This window comes from Meles meles, chromosome 18 (genome assembly GCF_922984935.1).
Source record: "Meles meles chromosome 18, mMelMel3.1 paternal haplotype, whole genome shotgun sequence".
Lineage (NCBI taxonomy): Eukaryota > Metazoa > Chordata > Mammalia > Carnivora > Mustelidae > Meles > Meles meles.
In genome coordinates, this window is record NC_060083.1 from 13929343 (window position 1) to 13945619 (window position 16277).

At 53.9% G+C, this 16277-nt stretch overlaps 1 protein-coding gene across 1 annotated transcript in view; it reads right to left on the bottom strand.

Moving 5' to 3' along the window:
• Positions 1-525: 525 nt before the first annotated feature.
• Positions 526-16277, bottom strand: part of USP22 (ubiquitin specific peptidase 22) — a 42971-nt gene continuing 27219 nt past the window's right edge. The window contains exons 4-13 of the mRNA XM_045984319.1: positions 15802-15903; positions 15332-15501; positions 14478-14625; positions 11887-11992; positions 10272-10430; positions 5527-5653; positions 4540-4631; positions 3584-3646; positions 2807-2956; positions 526-2056 (exon numbers count right to left, since the gene is read on the bottom strand). Of these exons, the coding sequence (XP_045840275.1) occupies positions 2014-2056; positions 2807-2956; positions 3584-3646; positions 4540-4631; positions 5527-5653; positions 10272-10430; positions 11887-11992; positions 14478-14625; positions 15332-15501; positions 15802-15903 (1160 nt within the window). The 3' untranslated portion in view covers positions 526-2013. The remainder of the gene's footprint in view (positions 2057-2806; positions 2957-3583; positions 3647-4539; positions 4632-5526; positions 5654-10271; positions 10431-11886; positions 11993-14477; positions 14626-15331; positions 15502-15801; positions 15904-16277) is intronic.

The window sequence follows — 16277 nt, forward strand, 5'->3', positions numbered from 1 at the left end:
CCACATGGAGCGGTAACGACTCAGAGGCTGCTGTTCCTACCCACTTCCTACCTTGACTAGCTGACGAGCCAGATCGAGCCCACTGTTTTTGCATGGCCTATCAGCTCAGCATAGTTCACATATTTTTTTTTAAAGATTTTATTTATTATTTGACAGAGAGGAAGAGATCACAAGTAGGCAGAGAGGCAGGTAGAGAGAGAGAGAGGAGGAAGCAGGCTCCCCGCTGAGCAGAGAGCCCGATGCGGGGCTCGATCCCAGGACCCTGAGATCATGACCTGAGCCGAAGGCAGAGGCTTAACCCACTGAGCCACCCAGGCGCCCCTAGTTCACACATTTTTAAATAGAGAAAAAAAATAAATTCCGTAACAGGTGAAGATTGCGAATTTCAGTGTCCGAAAGATGTCCTCCTGGAACAGCCATGCTCATCTGTTTCTGTACTATCTACGGCAGAGACCCCATGGCCTGTAAAGCCTCAAATTATTTACTATCTGGCTTCTTAAAAAATTTAAAAAAAGAAATTTTTAAAAAAGGAAAGTAAATATGCTGAACTTGAAACAGAGGGTTCTCTTCTCCAGGAACAAACATTCCACAGCTCAAAAGCAGACCGGGCTCCTAGGATAAGCACTGCTCGTTCCGGAAAAGACATTAAAGCAGCTTTTCCGCTCCCACATGTCTGGGTTGTTAAGTTCTCAGAAACAGACAATGGAAGTTTGTGTTTGGACAGACAAGTGCATGCAGGGTTATCTTACAAGGATCAAGGCAAACTGTTCCATCTCCTCCAGCAGCTCCTCCCTCTTCCCACCAGCTTGCTGGCCCAGCCGCCTGGCCCTGCTGCGGCTCTAACTACCCCAGACATAGGGCGGAGGCAGCAGCGCCAACCGCAGGCTCCATGAGATGCCACTCCAGCTTCCATCTGAACCACGAGCCCCCACGCGGCCACAGGGAGGGCGAGTGGGACGAGGGGCCAGGGAGAAAATAGGAGGAAGGAACAACGAAGCCCTGGAAACACTTCACTTACTCAAAAGATTAGCAGGACAGAGACACTTACTAGCCTCAGCCTGACTCTCGGCCGCCGCCCCCACCAGCCTTCACCAGGACGCGGATGCTTCCAAAGGGAAGGGGGGAGGGGAAGCAACAAAACCAGCACCAATGAAGAAGCAAGATTCACTCTCGAGAATAAAGGAAAATGATCTAAATTTCTGTATAAATGCAATAATTCATTCACGTTACTACCATTACATTGATGAAAGTCACCATTGTGGAAAAAGAGAAAAGGGGAGAGAGCTATGAAAGTGCCTATTTCTAAAAAAAAAAAACAAAAAACAAAATCAAGAGAGACCACCTGGGCTAACGCCTCCACATGCAGCTGGGTGCTAAGTGATCTGCGCAACGGACGAACTTGGGAACCGGCTGGAGTCCTCGGCTCCTCGGGCTGGGGGTGGGGGGAGCGGTCCTCTATCTGCTGACCAGAGGCAGGCTAAGTTCCACACTATCTGTGTTTGATACTAAACCCGCAGCGAGGAAGGTGCGCACAAGTCCTCTGTCCTCACACCACGTCTTTGGCTCCTGTATTTCACTGTTTCAATGGACCCATGACGGAAAACCGAGTCGGCGCCTTTTTAAACTGCTCCGTCACGCAGCTGAGCCGCAGCCCCGGGACACGCTGCTCCCCCCACCCCCCGCTGCACATGGTCTTGAGCAGCAGAGCAGACGCCCAGAGACGCACCCCCGGGGCCCCTCCCCATGCAGGGCACATCCCCCCACGTCGCTGCGTCCGCTGCCTCCGCTGCGCAGGTCCCGGAGCCTCCTTTGGAGTGCAGCGCTCGTGCACGCAGACACCGCGACCCTGGGCACCCGCGTGGCCGCCGCTGGGCCCAAGCTGCAGGGGAATCCGATGCTCTCGGGGGCACTTCTGTGTGGGGGGTGGCTTCATGAAGTCGGGGAGGGCGGAGATCACCTTGGGAGGCTGGCCAACTCATCGCCTTCATTTCTGGGGACCAGCTGCATGTGGAGCTACTCATACTCCAGGAACTGTTTGTGGTAGAACAGCAGGTATCTGAAGAGGCAAAGACAGGAAGCCTGCTGACGCGCCAAGTCACCAGAGGCAGAAGCGACACCGCGTCTCGCGCCGGGACACCCGCGTGGGGGTCTGGGAACCCAGGGCGGCCTGACTGCTGGCCTGGCTGGGTTCTGGCCCCGAGGAGGAGGGGCCTTGGCTAGGCAGCAGGCTGCTCACGGTGAGTGCCTGTCCTGAGTCCATCAGTCCCGCCTCCCACAGTTGCTGTAGATTCTCCCGCTGTCCACCTCAACTGCGCTTGTGGCCGCGGCTACTCTGGGGAGACTACTGCCAGGCTTCTAGTCCAAATCTGCCCCTTCGGGTGGCTCCTCTGGCCGCCTCTATGCCCACAAAGCTATCCTCTCGCACACAAATTGTTCTATAAGGCTCTCAAGGGGTGCCCCACTGTTTGGCTGCGATACAAAGTGCACATGCCTCAGGAGTGCTCTGGGCCTCATCTGAGCCCATCCCTAGTTGAGGGGCGGGGAGAGCAGTCCACGGACAGTGTCAAGCCGAGTAAGGACTTGAGGGCAAAAGGCCAGGGAGGAATGAAGCATGTCAGGAAGAAAGGAGCTCCCCAAGACCCCACATGGCTGCTCAAGCTACGGAGAACAGAAATGACCACCCCCACATTCCCGGTGTTAGGGTGCTCACTGAGCACCTCCACCCACCGGCTGTCAGCCTGTCCAGAACAAGCCTCGATATGGGAATGGATGCACACTCAGGGAGCCGGCTGCCACCCGGACGTACCCCTCACTGTCCAGCACGTCCTCAATGCTGGCCTTGGTGATGATGGCATCGTCACACTTGAACCACTGGTCCTTGTGCTGCCGGATGAAGCTGGTGTAGTGGCCACTCTCCAGGGTCCCTTGGTGGTTAACTACAGCAAACAAGGAGTACCTAGTTTGGGAGCAGGGGAGCGGGGGAGAGAAGGAGCAGAGAACTTAATCTGATCGCCATCAGAAGCAGTCAGAAGCCTGCACGGTGTGTAGCCCAAGGAACGAGAGCAGGAGCCCGGCGGGCACACAGGCCTGCCCAGTCCACCCACCTCTTGAGCTGCTTTGAGGAAGCCACATTCAATGGAAGCGGGGACGGCAAGCCGCACTGGGGCTGCTGTAAGCCCACAGTCTTTGTTCTTCCCCCCACAGCGATGGTAAGCAGGGGGTGAAGGGAAGAACAGAGGCCTTACTGCAACGCTGGTGGAGGCAGAGGCCGAAGGGCCCCAAATCCAGACACAGAGCTCTCATGCTAGCAGCGCCGTGGCCAGTGCGACCCGTTCACATGCAGGAGCTGGGGCAGAGGGGGCAGGCTCCTACATCAGGCAGCTCTACGGTGCACTTGTGAAAATCCTTCCCCAAGAGGGCTTCAGTGTTTTCAACAGGGGCAGAGGAGCAGCAAGACAGGCAGCAGGCCAGCGGCCAAAACAAAGAGGAGCTGTGCCATCGGGGGCCTCCCCGAACGGCCCACCCGTGGTTCCACGCTCCCTGCTCATGCTGGAGACGCGCCCACCCACGAGGCACCACTTACTTATTGTCATTGTTGAGACTGTCTGTTGGCTGCTGGTACTGTCCGTTCATCCTGCTCTCTTTGCTGTAACAAAAAACAGCACTTCCTCAGCATCATTTAAAATAATTAACCAGGGGCGCCTCGGTGGCTCAGTGAGTTAAAGCCTCTGCCTTCGGCTCAGGTCATGGTCTCAGTGTCCTGGGATCGAGCCCCACATCGGGCTCTCTGCTCAGCAGGGAACCTGCTTCCTCCTCTCTCTCTGCCTGCCTCTCTGCCTCCTTGTGATGTGTCTGTCAAATAAATAAATAAAATCTTAAAATAAAATAATGAACCAAGCAGATGCCTGGCTCGAACGACGGTACCCCTGGGTAGTACCGCTGGGGCCGCCTTTGCCAGACGAAGCACTCGCTGCACTGCAGACAGGCTTTCTGATTCTTCCAGCTGCTCTGCTTTCTAGGGGAAGGTGAGGAAGCGGAGGCCAGAGCTGGAGAACCAAGCTGCACAGAGCCACGAGGCGCAGAGCTGGCCCAGATGAACTGGACTCCCCGTGGCTGCTTCCAGCCAAGCTCGTGGTGATCTGTTAGGCTGCAGGAGATAACGCACATTTCATATACGAGCGAGCATTGCAGTGGTTCGGAGGGCACGTTTTAAGTGGTCTGGGATATCAAGATTTGAATCTATAACTGCAACACCAACTGCTTAGTGTATCCAAAATCAGTCCCATCAGCGGCAGCGCTGCCTGCCGGGATCCCACCGCGAGCGCTCGCCACGACTGAGGGCTGCTAAAGGAGCGCTGGGGAAAACCCGAAGCTGAGGAAACTTCTCTGTGTCCTGGGTTAAGACCAGGATAACGATTCAGTTTCAGCAAATGCGCTTCTAGTAGCCTCTACACCGGCTGATCGTGGGCCTGGAGTCGATCCCGGACTCTATGGAGCCACAGCCCTCCTGATCACACAGTGGCCCAAACCCTTTCATACCTGGACGCCATGAAGGGGGTCATGTCCAGTTCCAGGGGAAAGGACACATACGTGGTGATCTTCCGCCTCAGCTTGGCCGAGTGCTCGAATCGCTACAGAAACCGGGGAGAGGGGAGAGAAGGAAAGGGATGAAGCTATAGGGGTTTCCTCTGATGGTGCTTCTCTGGACACTCCCAAAAGTGGGCTTTTCATGGCCTTTCTGACTTGCCCTTCGGCCACATCTAGAGCTTAGACTCAGTAACACAGTATTAATCTATACAAATCTAATTTATGGGGTTCAAAAATGGAGTCTTGAAATGATGGGGTTGTTCAAAGTGACTGACGCCAAGTGTGCAAAAAAGTGATCTTACAACAAACTCAGCGAAGGGCAAGGTGGAAGGAAACAGAACAAACACCCATGAGCTCCGGGAGCAAAAATGGACCTACTATTCCTTTCAGCAAAGACATTCCTCGACTAGACTGAGGCCACCAAACCCAGGCAGCAAGCCAGGAATGGCTGGGGGTTTTTGTTGAAAGGGTCATAAAATAAAGACCATAAAACAAAGATCCTATGTGGCCATGAAGCCTGAAATATTGACTCTCTGACCCTTTATAGAGAAAGCTGACCAACTCCTGGACTAGGGCATAACGCTCACGGTCTCGTTTGCTTTTAAGTAAAAGGAAACCAGAAAACTCTGGTGTTGGGGGGAAGGTCGGGAAGCTGGGAAGGAGGAAGCGGAGGAAATTCTTCACCCCTGCCCCCCAGGAGAGTAACTCATATCCTACTGTCATGAAGTAATCAGTCTGGTTCACCACAAAGTCCTCAGCGCAACAGAGGATGGGGCAGAGTCACAGCATACAACCCTCCTGAGCCTTCCGTGCTCGTCGCTGAGTCACGGCAGTTGTACAATGTGCTTTTCTACACCAAACCGACAGGCTCTCAGTGGTACCAGGGACCGAAAGACAGGACAGAGTCTGCCGCAGGAGTCTGCTTTCTAGAAAACTTACTTTGAGATGGAAACAGGCTACAATGGGCAGTTTCTTCATGGTGAGCTGCTTTGTGGACTCCTGGTAGCTGTGGCAGCCGCTGCACTTGATCTTGGCACTGCTCCCTAAGTGCTCCGGTCTGGTGAATCTACAGGACACGTGGACAGCACAGGTTTAGAAGAAGAAAAAAAAGATGGCGAGGTAAGAGAAACAAGAAAACAATTATTTTATCACTTTCAATGGGTTAATTTCCTACTAAACATCCACATAGTTAGGAGTGTTTATAATTCCACAATGAAAAAAGAAAACCAAACTATTTCTTCCTTCATCTCTTCCCCTTAACACTTCAAGAACGGTCTTAATTTTTCTTTTGCGTTAAAAGTCCGGTGAAACAGTAGTAACCTTCTAACGACCGTAAGACCCAGCAATTTGAATTTCAGAAAAAGGAGAACTCGCGTTCATGTGAACGGCGGTATACAGAGTCTCTGAGAGGCTGCGCACGTGACAGCCAAAACAGCCGGCAGCGTTCAGTGCTCTCTGGTGTGCGGACGTTAAAGCAGTGGCTACAGGCCCCCCTGGAGTACTCGTGGGCAACAAACAGGGACAAACTAGGGAAACACACAAGCTGGAAGAATCTCCAGAGACCTACAGCCGGAAGGCTGGGAGATTTCAGAGGTCGTGTGTTCTATGATTCCGTTTACAAGACATTCTCAGAACTCCCGTGGCTGCCAGGGGTTACGAGGCAGTGGTGGGGGGAGGGACGGCGGTGATGGAACCGTCCCGCATCCCAACTGCATCGATGGGAATATCCTGACAACACTGTACTGTAATTTTATGAGATGTTGCCACTGGGGGTCGGGACCTCAGTAGAGGGTAGCTAGTTATTTCTTACAAAAACGGGGGAAACGATCATTTTCGAATGATGAAGTCCGACCACGACACAGCAAGGCTGCACTGAGGAGGCCAGCAAGCATTTGTGGCACAGGGGTGGCTCCCCATAGAACAGACGTTTCAGTACGGTTTATGTCAAGCTTTTTAAATTTGAAGCTGAAAAAACAAAGTTCACCTTCTCACAACTGGGTCTAGAGATCTGTTTATCCATCAGAAATTCTGTCATCTTCCCAGGACAAGAAGATGCCGCCTCCTGACCCGCAGCTGACCCTGCCTGCCCCAGGAGGTGCCCCAGAAAAGGGAAGCCGAGGGGAGCAGTCAGATCTTCAGATCTTGTAGGGAGAAACATGGGACAAGGCATCTGAGCGTGTCTGCCCCAGCCCGTAGGAACTAGCCCACAAATGCAATTGGCAAAATCCACAGGATGGGTAATTCTGCGAAAAACAATCTTGTCTTCTCAACACACAAACAGCAAGGCAACCAAAGAGGGGGCTGAAGGCATGGATCTGCAACCCAAGGTAAGGTGCACACCTAGTCTGGAGCCTGACTTGGACAAACCGTACGGAATACTTTTTTATAAAGACTATCAGGGCAGTTTGGACACTGGGTACCTGACTGAAAAGAGAAGAACATGCCCATGTCTATAGTAAAGACTCTGGAAATCGTGACTCACCACACACAACCCCATAAATGCAGCTTTCCCACTCAAACCCGTGTGGCCCCAGCCCACCCAAACTGCTTAGGAACACACCAGGGGCCATAACCGTTTCCCTGACGACTGGCCGAGCTTCTCCAGTCAGCACTAACAGCAGGGACAAGTACTCAGACCGTGGGTCACTACTGGGCGGAGAGAGCACTGTGCACTGAGGAAAAACAGGGACTTTTACAACTGGAAGCCCGAAGCCAGACCAGAGCAGAAATCAGGCAGAGGATTCTGTCCATCCAGCAAGCAGTCAGAAAACAGGTGTCTGATGGTGGGAAGCAAAGTCCCCGAGACAACAAAGCTACCAAGCCGGACTGCAAAGAACACTTCCATGAAGGAGTCCCCAGGCACCTTCCCCAGTGGAGGAAGGAAGCACTTGGGGCTCAAGCCACAGGAACTCTCCCCTGGGACAGGTTTGAGCTTCTTGAGACACAGCCTTCTGCGGCTTGTCAAGTCAGACTGGGGGTGGAGACATTTTACTTAGCCTCAAATCTGGATACACATGCATCAGCCAGTTACAACCTCTCTGCTAAGTATCACCAATTAAGCACCTGAGCAGAGCAGTAAGCAAGCTACTTCTGCAGACACACACTGCAACAGACAGACGCCCGTCCAGTCTAAAATACGGAGTTCAAAGTCATCTTTTGAGGCTTTCCCATTTTGTATTCTTCGGAAAGTTCCCGATTTTTGGTCATTTTTTTCCCATGTGCACTGCCTCTAAGCTCATCCTCCCTGCCAAACTGCGCTAACGTTCCAACACCAAATAGGTCAACCAAACCTGCTCTGACACTAAGACAATGTCCCACAACATTAGCTACAAAGAGGATTTGGCTTCGAATTCACGTAACTGTGAGTAAAGAAAGGAAGGACCGCAGAGCTCAACCCCCATTATCTCCTCAACTATCTGTCCAGGCTACCCCTAACCTTTGGGGAACTTCCAAACCTAGGTGGGAGGCAGGGCCCACCTTCCTTCATGGAAGTTGACCACAGAAGCTCGGGTACCCGACCTAGGCCCGGCCAGCTGGATACCCCTAATGAGGACTCTGTATCTGGGGAAGTCGCTCTTGAGAAGCATCTGCAGCAAGAACTGGTCCAGCCCGGAGCCCCAGCTCTGCTGCACCCGAGAGCAGCAGGCCGGTGGCGGGCAAGCCTCGCGTGGTGACCACGTGTTTGCTGAGCTGGAGCCTCTTCAGCCTTCCTGGGGATGTGGTGACACCCAGTATCTTTTCCTGCCTAAGTTCAGCAGAGCCCGCTCCTGCCACCAGCGAGCGGTCTGACCCGGTGCACCCTCACGCACACGTCCAGCAGAGGACCACCACCATGCGAGGCGTGACGACGGGAGAGGAAGGGAGTACGAGGCAGTCTCCCGCCCCGAAGAGGCGACATTTCGATCCGGACTGAGGAAATACAGCAAGGACAACAGAAAGCGGAGACAGCCATATACTGAGAGAGCCAAGGGCACGGCCTGAGGCCAACACAGGAGGAGCATGGACACCAAAGAAAGCAACTGGCTTGGCAGAGGGCTCCCCATCACCAGGGCCGCTTCTGTCTCCCACTGAGTCCACCTCCTGCCCGCAGGGCTCCAGGAATACAGGCTGAGCGCTGCCTTGAGGAGCTCCCGAAGGGTGATGGCCACCGCTTACCCTCAGGAAACACTATAGGACTCGAGGGTCTGGAGCTCCAGAATCCATCTACCTTGACTTCCTCCTGCCGGGTTTGCAATCTGCTCTCAGCCTAACTTGGAAAGGGTCCCTTTGCCGTTAGCACAAACTCAAGATGCACGTTCTCTGCCCTTCCCCAGTCACTCGGCCGCTGACCCAGCCCCATGTGGCCCCCAACCGGACAGCTCCATGGGCCAAGTGTGGCTGCCCCCCCCTTCCCATGCCTGCTTGGTGGATAAAGCTGCAGGTTGCCGCAACATAGGACTGAGTGTAATGGAGCTGTAAACACTCTTCTTGAAAATGGTGGGCTTTTCAGTTCCGATGTAATTTCCAAATTACAAGTTTGATGCATCATTTACAACTGGAGTTATTAGTGTGACGGAGCTGATGCGTTTAGAAATTCTTAGCGGGGTGCCTGGGTGGCTCAGTGGGTTAAAGCCTTGGTCTTCCGCTCAGGTCATGATCTCAAGGTCCTGGGATCGAGCCCCATGTGGGGCTCTCTGCTCAGCAGGGAGCCTGCTACCCCCCTGCTCCTGCCTGCCTCTCTGCCTAATTGTGATCTCTGTCTGTCAAATGAACAAAGAAAATCTTTGGAAAAAAAAAAATTAAAGTAAAAATTCTTAGCATTCACCTTTTTTTTTAAAAAGGATTTTATTTATTTATTTGACAGACAGAGATTACAAGTAGGCAGAGAGGCAGGCAGAGAGAGAGAGAGAGAGAGGAAGCAGCAGGCCCCCTGCTGAGCAGAGAGCCCCACGTGGGGCTCGATCCTAGGACGCTGGGATCATGACCTGAGCCGAAAGCAGAGGCTTTAACCCACTGAGCCACCCAGGCGCCCCCTTAGCATGCACCTTTGAGCCTGCTGACTACACACAGCAAGATAAAGACCCAGAAGACTGCCCCTCTGCCCAACGACACACCTGCAGTGACCTTTAATTAATGTAAAAGAAAATCAAGGCTGTAAAACACTAAGCACTATTAGAACAGTTTAGGGAAGGTCTCTAGTCTCCCTGCCATTGTGTGAGAGCTTCCCGAGCATGGTGACAGCAGCGGTACCCTACCCCCAGCACTCGTGTCAGGCAGAGACAAGGTGACCGGACAGGCACGGCACCATAATACGTCTGTTGCCCACAGAGAGGACCCTGCCGGACACCGGGGCAGGTTATCAGCCACACACGGTGACCGTTACTGAGCTGTCCCCTCAGCTCTCGGGTCGGTCACCTGGCGGGGCAGAGCATGGCTGTAATGCACACAGGCTCCCTGCAAGGCTTTCAGAGCCAGGACAGACGGTCAGAGCCGCTGGGCACTACCTACAGCCGCCTGCAGGCTGTCCTGTCTCATTTTCTATACCCAACACGTGAAAGAAAATTCTACTGGGGCCCCGGACGGTCCTGAATTTCTTCGGACTCTCCCCTGACCAACCAGTACCTCGAAGAGCCTGAAGGCAGGAGCGACAAGTGCTGGCCAAGAAAGACCGTTCTCCGTCTCCAGAGGTGCCGGCGGTTTCTTACCTTCGCAGGCAGTCCGTGAGCGTAGTGGTTCCCGCTACGTGGCTCTCCCCGTTCACCACACTGCCCTCGCTCCCGGGGCTCAGGGGCCAGAACGGGGTGGAAGAGCCAGGCAGATCCAAACTGATGTCCCAGAAGGGGTCTATGGTGGTAGAGACTCCACTAGAAGCAAGAGGAGATAAAGATGCAGGTGAGAGTGGAGGCCACGCAGCCTCCGAGGCAGCAGCTGGCCCACGGCATCCACAGCCCGACACAGCTCTGCTCGGCCCCCCAAAGGACATGGAAGGTCAGACATCGCAAGACAGCTCCCACCCAACGTGTCCTGGCTCCCCAGGGGGCCCTACAGAGGAAGAGGAGGTAAACCACTTCACTGAAAGGCTGCTCCGAAAGTAACGGTTTCTGAACCCAGAAGATCATCATGGTCATTTTGGGGTTTTCCGAAAACCTGGGCCCGTGTCCCTTAGTTCTGAACTGTTGAGTCTACCTCAGCAGCATCTGAGTCCGGGTAAGAATCTAGAGCTCCAGGCACGCTGCCCGTGGAGAACATGCCAAGCAGGAACGGGCCCTTGACTGAACAGACCTATTCCCTCTTAGAGACAAACTGAAGGACAGGCTGGGAGCTTCACTCCAGATATTTAAACCAGACATAAACCTGAGACCACCTCCTGCTGCCGGAATCCAGCAGCACAGAGCCAACAAGGAGCTTCTTTAAAACGGAGAGTCTAAACACTGGAGCACTGCCCACGATGGTGTCTCCGTCACAGAACGCTGCGTGCGCGACCCAGGCCAAGCCGCTCCCCTGCCGCCATCTCCTCTATCCTCTACCAACCGCACGGGGGAACCCCACAGAGGTTCCGAAATAACTTGAGTGGATCGTGACCAGGGTTTTTAAAAACCCTGAGATGGAATAAAAAACAGAGGGGCGTGCGTGGAGGTCGGAAGGGAAGGTTCCTGCAACCTCACTGGTCAATGCCGCCGCCTCCTGGAAATCAAAGCTCTTGCATGTTGAGCCAAGCCTACAGCTGTCATGAATCAGGGAGCCCACGCTGGAGAACATGGAAACGGAAACCATGATGTGAAACACAACACACTTTGGAGCATGGGCGCCAAGGATCGCCCACATGTGCGCCAGTCCCTCTGAAAGGCAGGGCTCGCTTATGTGGCTCCCGTAGGGCAGAGATTGGGGGAATGGGAATAAAGATGGCCCGGGCGACCCTGCTCCGGACGACCTGCAGCACTCAGGGAGACCTGCTCCCCCGTGGGTCTCCTCTGCCGGAGCTGTTTTCATCTCAACACAGCTGATGGCTCGGCTGCAGAAATTCAACTCGTCCTGCTTCCTGTCTGGTTGCCGCTGCAGAGGCTCCTCAGTAAGAGCCACACCCCCGGTCCATCCCACATACCAAGGAGGCACAGCCGTGGGCACCAACTGAACTTCCATCTCTAAGGGTTAAACTTTTAAAACCTGCTCAGAACACAGCAGTGTTATTGGTTGAAAACTTCCCAGGATGTTCAATAAGCAGCACCTCGGGTCCCACATCGCGGTCTGGTCAGCACAGACCAGGCGGGCGCTTATGTTCCAGAAGAACACTCAGGGCTATGCGGGGAGCCTCACACTTACTGGCAGACTTGGCAGGTGACGTCGGACTGTAGCCCGCCCGTGAAGATCTGGTCGATGATGCAGTTGCAGTGGTTGGGGTTGTTGGCCTTCTTCCCGTTATCATCACCTGGGGAAAGATCGCAGCTGTGTGACGTGCCCCTGTGCCCCTGGCTTCTAAGCACCACGGGCCCAAGGCACAAGGCCATTTGCCTGCAGAGGCTCATGAAGCCCAAAACGATCACACGGGCGCAGAAGGACCCTTATGCAAACAGGGAGGCTTGGCGGGAAAGGAGGAAACAACCCGGCTAGCTTGTTTTCAATGCTCTTCCTTTTTCTTCACTCCCTACCATCCGCTGGGCTCCTATCTAGGTACCAAGATATAGCTAATGCCCAGTCACGGGGGAGAGTTAAGGATTCCCCTCTGCCGGCATAGGACAACTGAGCGGCCCTGCCATGGTGGGCACCCCACACCGCCACAGAATGCCTGCTCTCCCCCTGCACTGCACAGGCAGGCGCCCCGATTCAGAAAGCTTCTCTGCAGGACTCCCGCCAGGTTGTTTTCCCCATCAGCTCCTGCGCTCTGCAACCTCACCAACAGCTCTGCTTTCCAAGAAGCTGCCCCCAGAGAAGTACCACTCCCATCCTCTCTAGCCCAGTACGGGTTTTATTTATATCTTCGGGTGCAGATACAGGAACACAGCGCTTACGTGTGGAACACAACACGTGTTCATTTGTACCGTAAGTACATACTATAGAACTTCCATTGAACCAGACGAAGGGGAGAGACTGGGTCTATCTCTTTGTACGTTTCTTCTCAAAAAAAGTGGAATTACTACCGAGGAATAAAGGATGCCCACTGGGTCTTTTGACAGCACAATGCCTAGAGAGATTAGGCAGAAAATCATACCCAGAAAGATTCTAAATTCATAGGGGAAAATGTCAGGACACAGGAAAATACATATAGGAAGCCACAAAGGAAGATAAGCCAAAAGGCCCCCAATGCTTGCAGTCATACAGCAGCATGACCCAGCCAAGTCAGCCAGCAAGGCTGAAGGACTCAGAACACCCTAGTCCGGCAGGAAGGGCCACGCACGTGAGACCTGCGGAACAGAGTACGTCAGACGAGTGGGTCCCAATCACTGTATCGTGTTTCTGTCCGATGAACGTTTGCACAGCAATGCATCTGAAGCAGCTGATTTTTAGGACAGATTCGTGCTGGTTACAGAAGTCTCGTGATTATCCTCAAGGGCTTGGAATGGTAACAGTCTTACACAGTGGCTCTCTTCTGTCTGCGTGCTACACTTCCCATTAGAAAGCCAAACCTCATCTAAACTATTAAGCACTGTTCACTGGGTTCCTCAGGCAAGCACTGAAAGGATGTGTTTTTTAGGATAAGAGAACACAAAAAGCCAGAACCCAAAGCCATACAGCTGATGAGAACAAGCCGCTTATTTGGAGTCTGGCTTGCTTCGAGGTTGTAACGTAATGCCCACACGGGGCATTTGGGAGAGCAGCCCCGCGACTGGACAGAGGCTGAGCAGGAGGTAGCCTGGAAAACAGAACTGTGGTCCAACAGAATCACCAAGCCCACTGTTCCAGCCCAGAGGCCACAGGTAAGCAGGGGACTTGGTCACCCCGACACACGTGAGCTACACCTGAGTGTTCTCCATGAACCGGCACACGAGCATCACCAGGGACCCAGCAGGAACAACTGCTGACCCTCTCCACGCCCACTGAACAGAAAGAGCAGCACGTACCCTCCAGGGGACTCCCACCCACACTCAAGGTCGAGAATCCCCCTCACCTGATCCTGTGTCAGCACACCTGGGCACAGGGTCTCCAGAAGGGGAGCCCCGCCACAGGGAGGGCAGCGGGAGGGACCCGGGGCCTTGTTATTCAGTCCTAACCTCCTGCCCCGAGCCCGACGAACTGCTGCCCGATGTCCCCTTCCCCAGACTATCCAAACCCACCCACGTCTGAGACCCCTGGGGAGGGTGCCCCGCTCTGGGGGCCATGTCGTGGGATAGAAGCCAAGACCCAGAGAGACTTTTAAAAAGCCCTTGGCCTGGACCCCAAAATGAGCAGGACTTGGGGTCAGGGAAGCAGTGACGAGCACGCAGGTCCCGTTTTGTATTCTCAGCTCTGCAGTGACTGCAGCGCCGTGACCAGTCCTTCTGGAGACCCCACAAGGGGAGGGACCCAGTGCTGATAGTACAGCACCTGGGGCACGTGTGGAAGTTTCGGGCCCGCCGGGGGCCACGGTAACCCGGAGGAGCCACACACCAGCTCCCTTACAATCAGGCCGAGAGGACGCTAGCAGCAGAGGACTTGAGGCACAGTCCCGTCAAGGATGGAGAGCTCTGTGCACTGTTACGGGATTTACAGGACTGACCACCATGCTCCTCCCCTCCCCGCAAGGTTGGAAGAGGACACCCCCAAACCGATCTTTCCCCACTTAAGACAAACTAGGAGGAACCTCTCTGGGGTATTCATGGTGAGCAAAAACACAGAACAAAAGTGCCATATACAAGATTCCCTGCCCCTGGCGTTGTGTGAGAGCGCCCCCACCTTTCCTGGGGGGATGGGTAGAAGCGGGGGGCACGGAGCCTCACCTTTGCAGTGTCGGTGCAGGACGTCCAGGGCGGCGATGAGGAACTCGTGCGCGTCCTGCTGCTCATACCCCGCCAGGTGCCGCGCATGAGTCCACACCAGGTGCAGCAACTTGTAGGGGATGTGGGGGGAGCGGTGTCCCGAGTAGAACTGCTCCCAGAGACAGGAGGGGGAGGGGAACAACTGTCAGCAGGAAGTACCACACACGATTAAAAAAAATTATTAACCACCACCTAGAATTTCTTGCAGCTACTCTGACAAAAAAGGGTTTTGTTTTACTCCTTCCTTTTTTTTTTTTTTGGAAAACATATTTTTATGTGGACTCACTGGACTTTTTAAATCATTTTGTCCCTTCCCACTGCTGGTTTTCTACAGATAAGCCAAAATGATGAACTGGGAGTGCCTGACGCAGACACAAGCCCAGGCAGGGCCTGAGAGCAGCCTAGGATCCAAGCAGAATAGAACCTGCTGTTTGGGGCGGAGGGCCAGAAAGACAGAGGCGTTCTAGTGAAGCACACGGAGGCCTGGCAAAAGGGCCACTTTCCTTAAGAGCAGAGGACAGCAGGCAATGAGGGGAGGGTGAAAAGACCCCAGCATTCACAGAGAAACATCTTCCGCCGGCTGTCCCCTTCCAAAGGGCTCTTCTCATCCAAGTCGGCACGCTGCCTCTAAGCGATACCAACAGTCCCTGACAATTCCCTTCGGGAAAAATGTCCCATAAGAAACACACGCATTATTCACTGTGTAAGGTTTCAGAAACCTGCCTTCCTTTCCTATGTCAATCTGATTTTATTTAAAGGAAAAACACAACAAGCGGTTACAGAAACGGCACGCCGCCCACGCCAACAGCGCTCACCTCCTGAAAAAGCGATGACATCTCGCAGACCAGACACGAGCTGGGGCTCTGCATCTCACACCTGTGCCTATCAGAGAGGAAGAAGTCTCGCAGCAGCGGCGTGTGGGTGAGCGCCTGGACGATGCAGTTCATGAAGCAGGTGTTGCCGAGGTTGATCAGCCCCCGCAGACCTGGGCAGGATAAACGTGAGTCCTGCTTACAGGACAGACCGTCACAGCCCCGGGGCAAGGACCGTTTCCATCCATCACCACGAGGCCCCCTAAACCTAGCACACCTCCCCTGGGGGCCGCAGGTGCTCCAGAAGTAGTTGGGGGGAGGGGGAGGGCAAACAAAAAGACCTTATACAAGGGCTTAAAGAGAACCACACCAAGAAATCCTCCCGTTTACATCTACTTTTAAACCCAGAGAAGCCAGCCTTGCTGGCAGTCGTCACAAAGCAAGCCCCGCTCTGGGTGCTGTCGCCCACCTACCTATGGTGCAGTTGGAGGTGATCTTTCGCCTTTTCGGGTTGTGCTTCAGCAGTTCGAGCTCCCGTTTGGTAGGTTCCCAAGTTGAAAACTTCTCTCCAACGCCTAAGCGGATGGAAGACAGACAGGTCCAGGACCATGAGCCCAGTTTTCATCAAGTGTGTTTATACATAAAAGCGACGGTGACAGAACCCTTAGATTGGCGTGTATTTCAAAGCCACAACACGAGGTCTTTCCAGACCATATTATATTGCAACAGGCTGGAAAGAACACTTAAAGGGAGTTTCTTTTGGAAAATGTGTGGTGAATAAGTGGTTTCCTGTGAGAAGGGCAACACCTCCCATTAACACTACCATAGCGCTAATGCCAAGATGGGGGTTTTCCGCCAAACCTTTAACCCTTGAGCAGAGAGACTGGCGGAAAGAGCTACACTTGGCACTGAGGTGAGGGGTCTCCGTGAAAAGACTGAAAGTGACGGG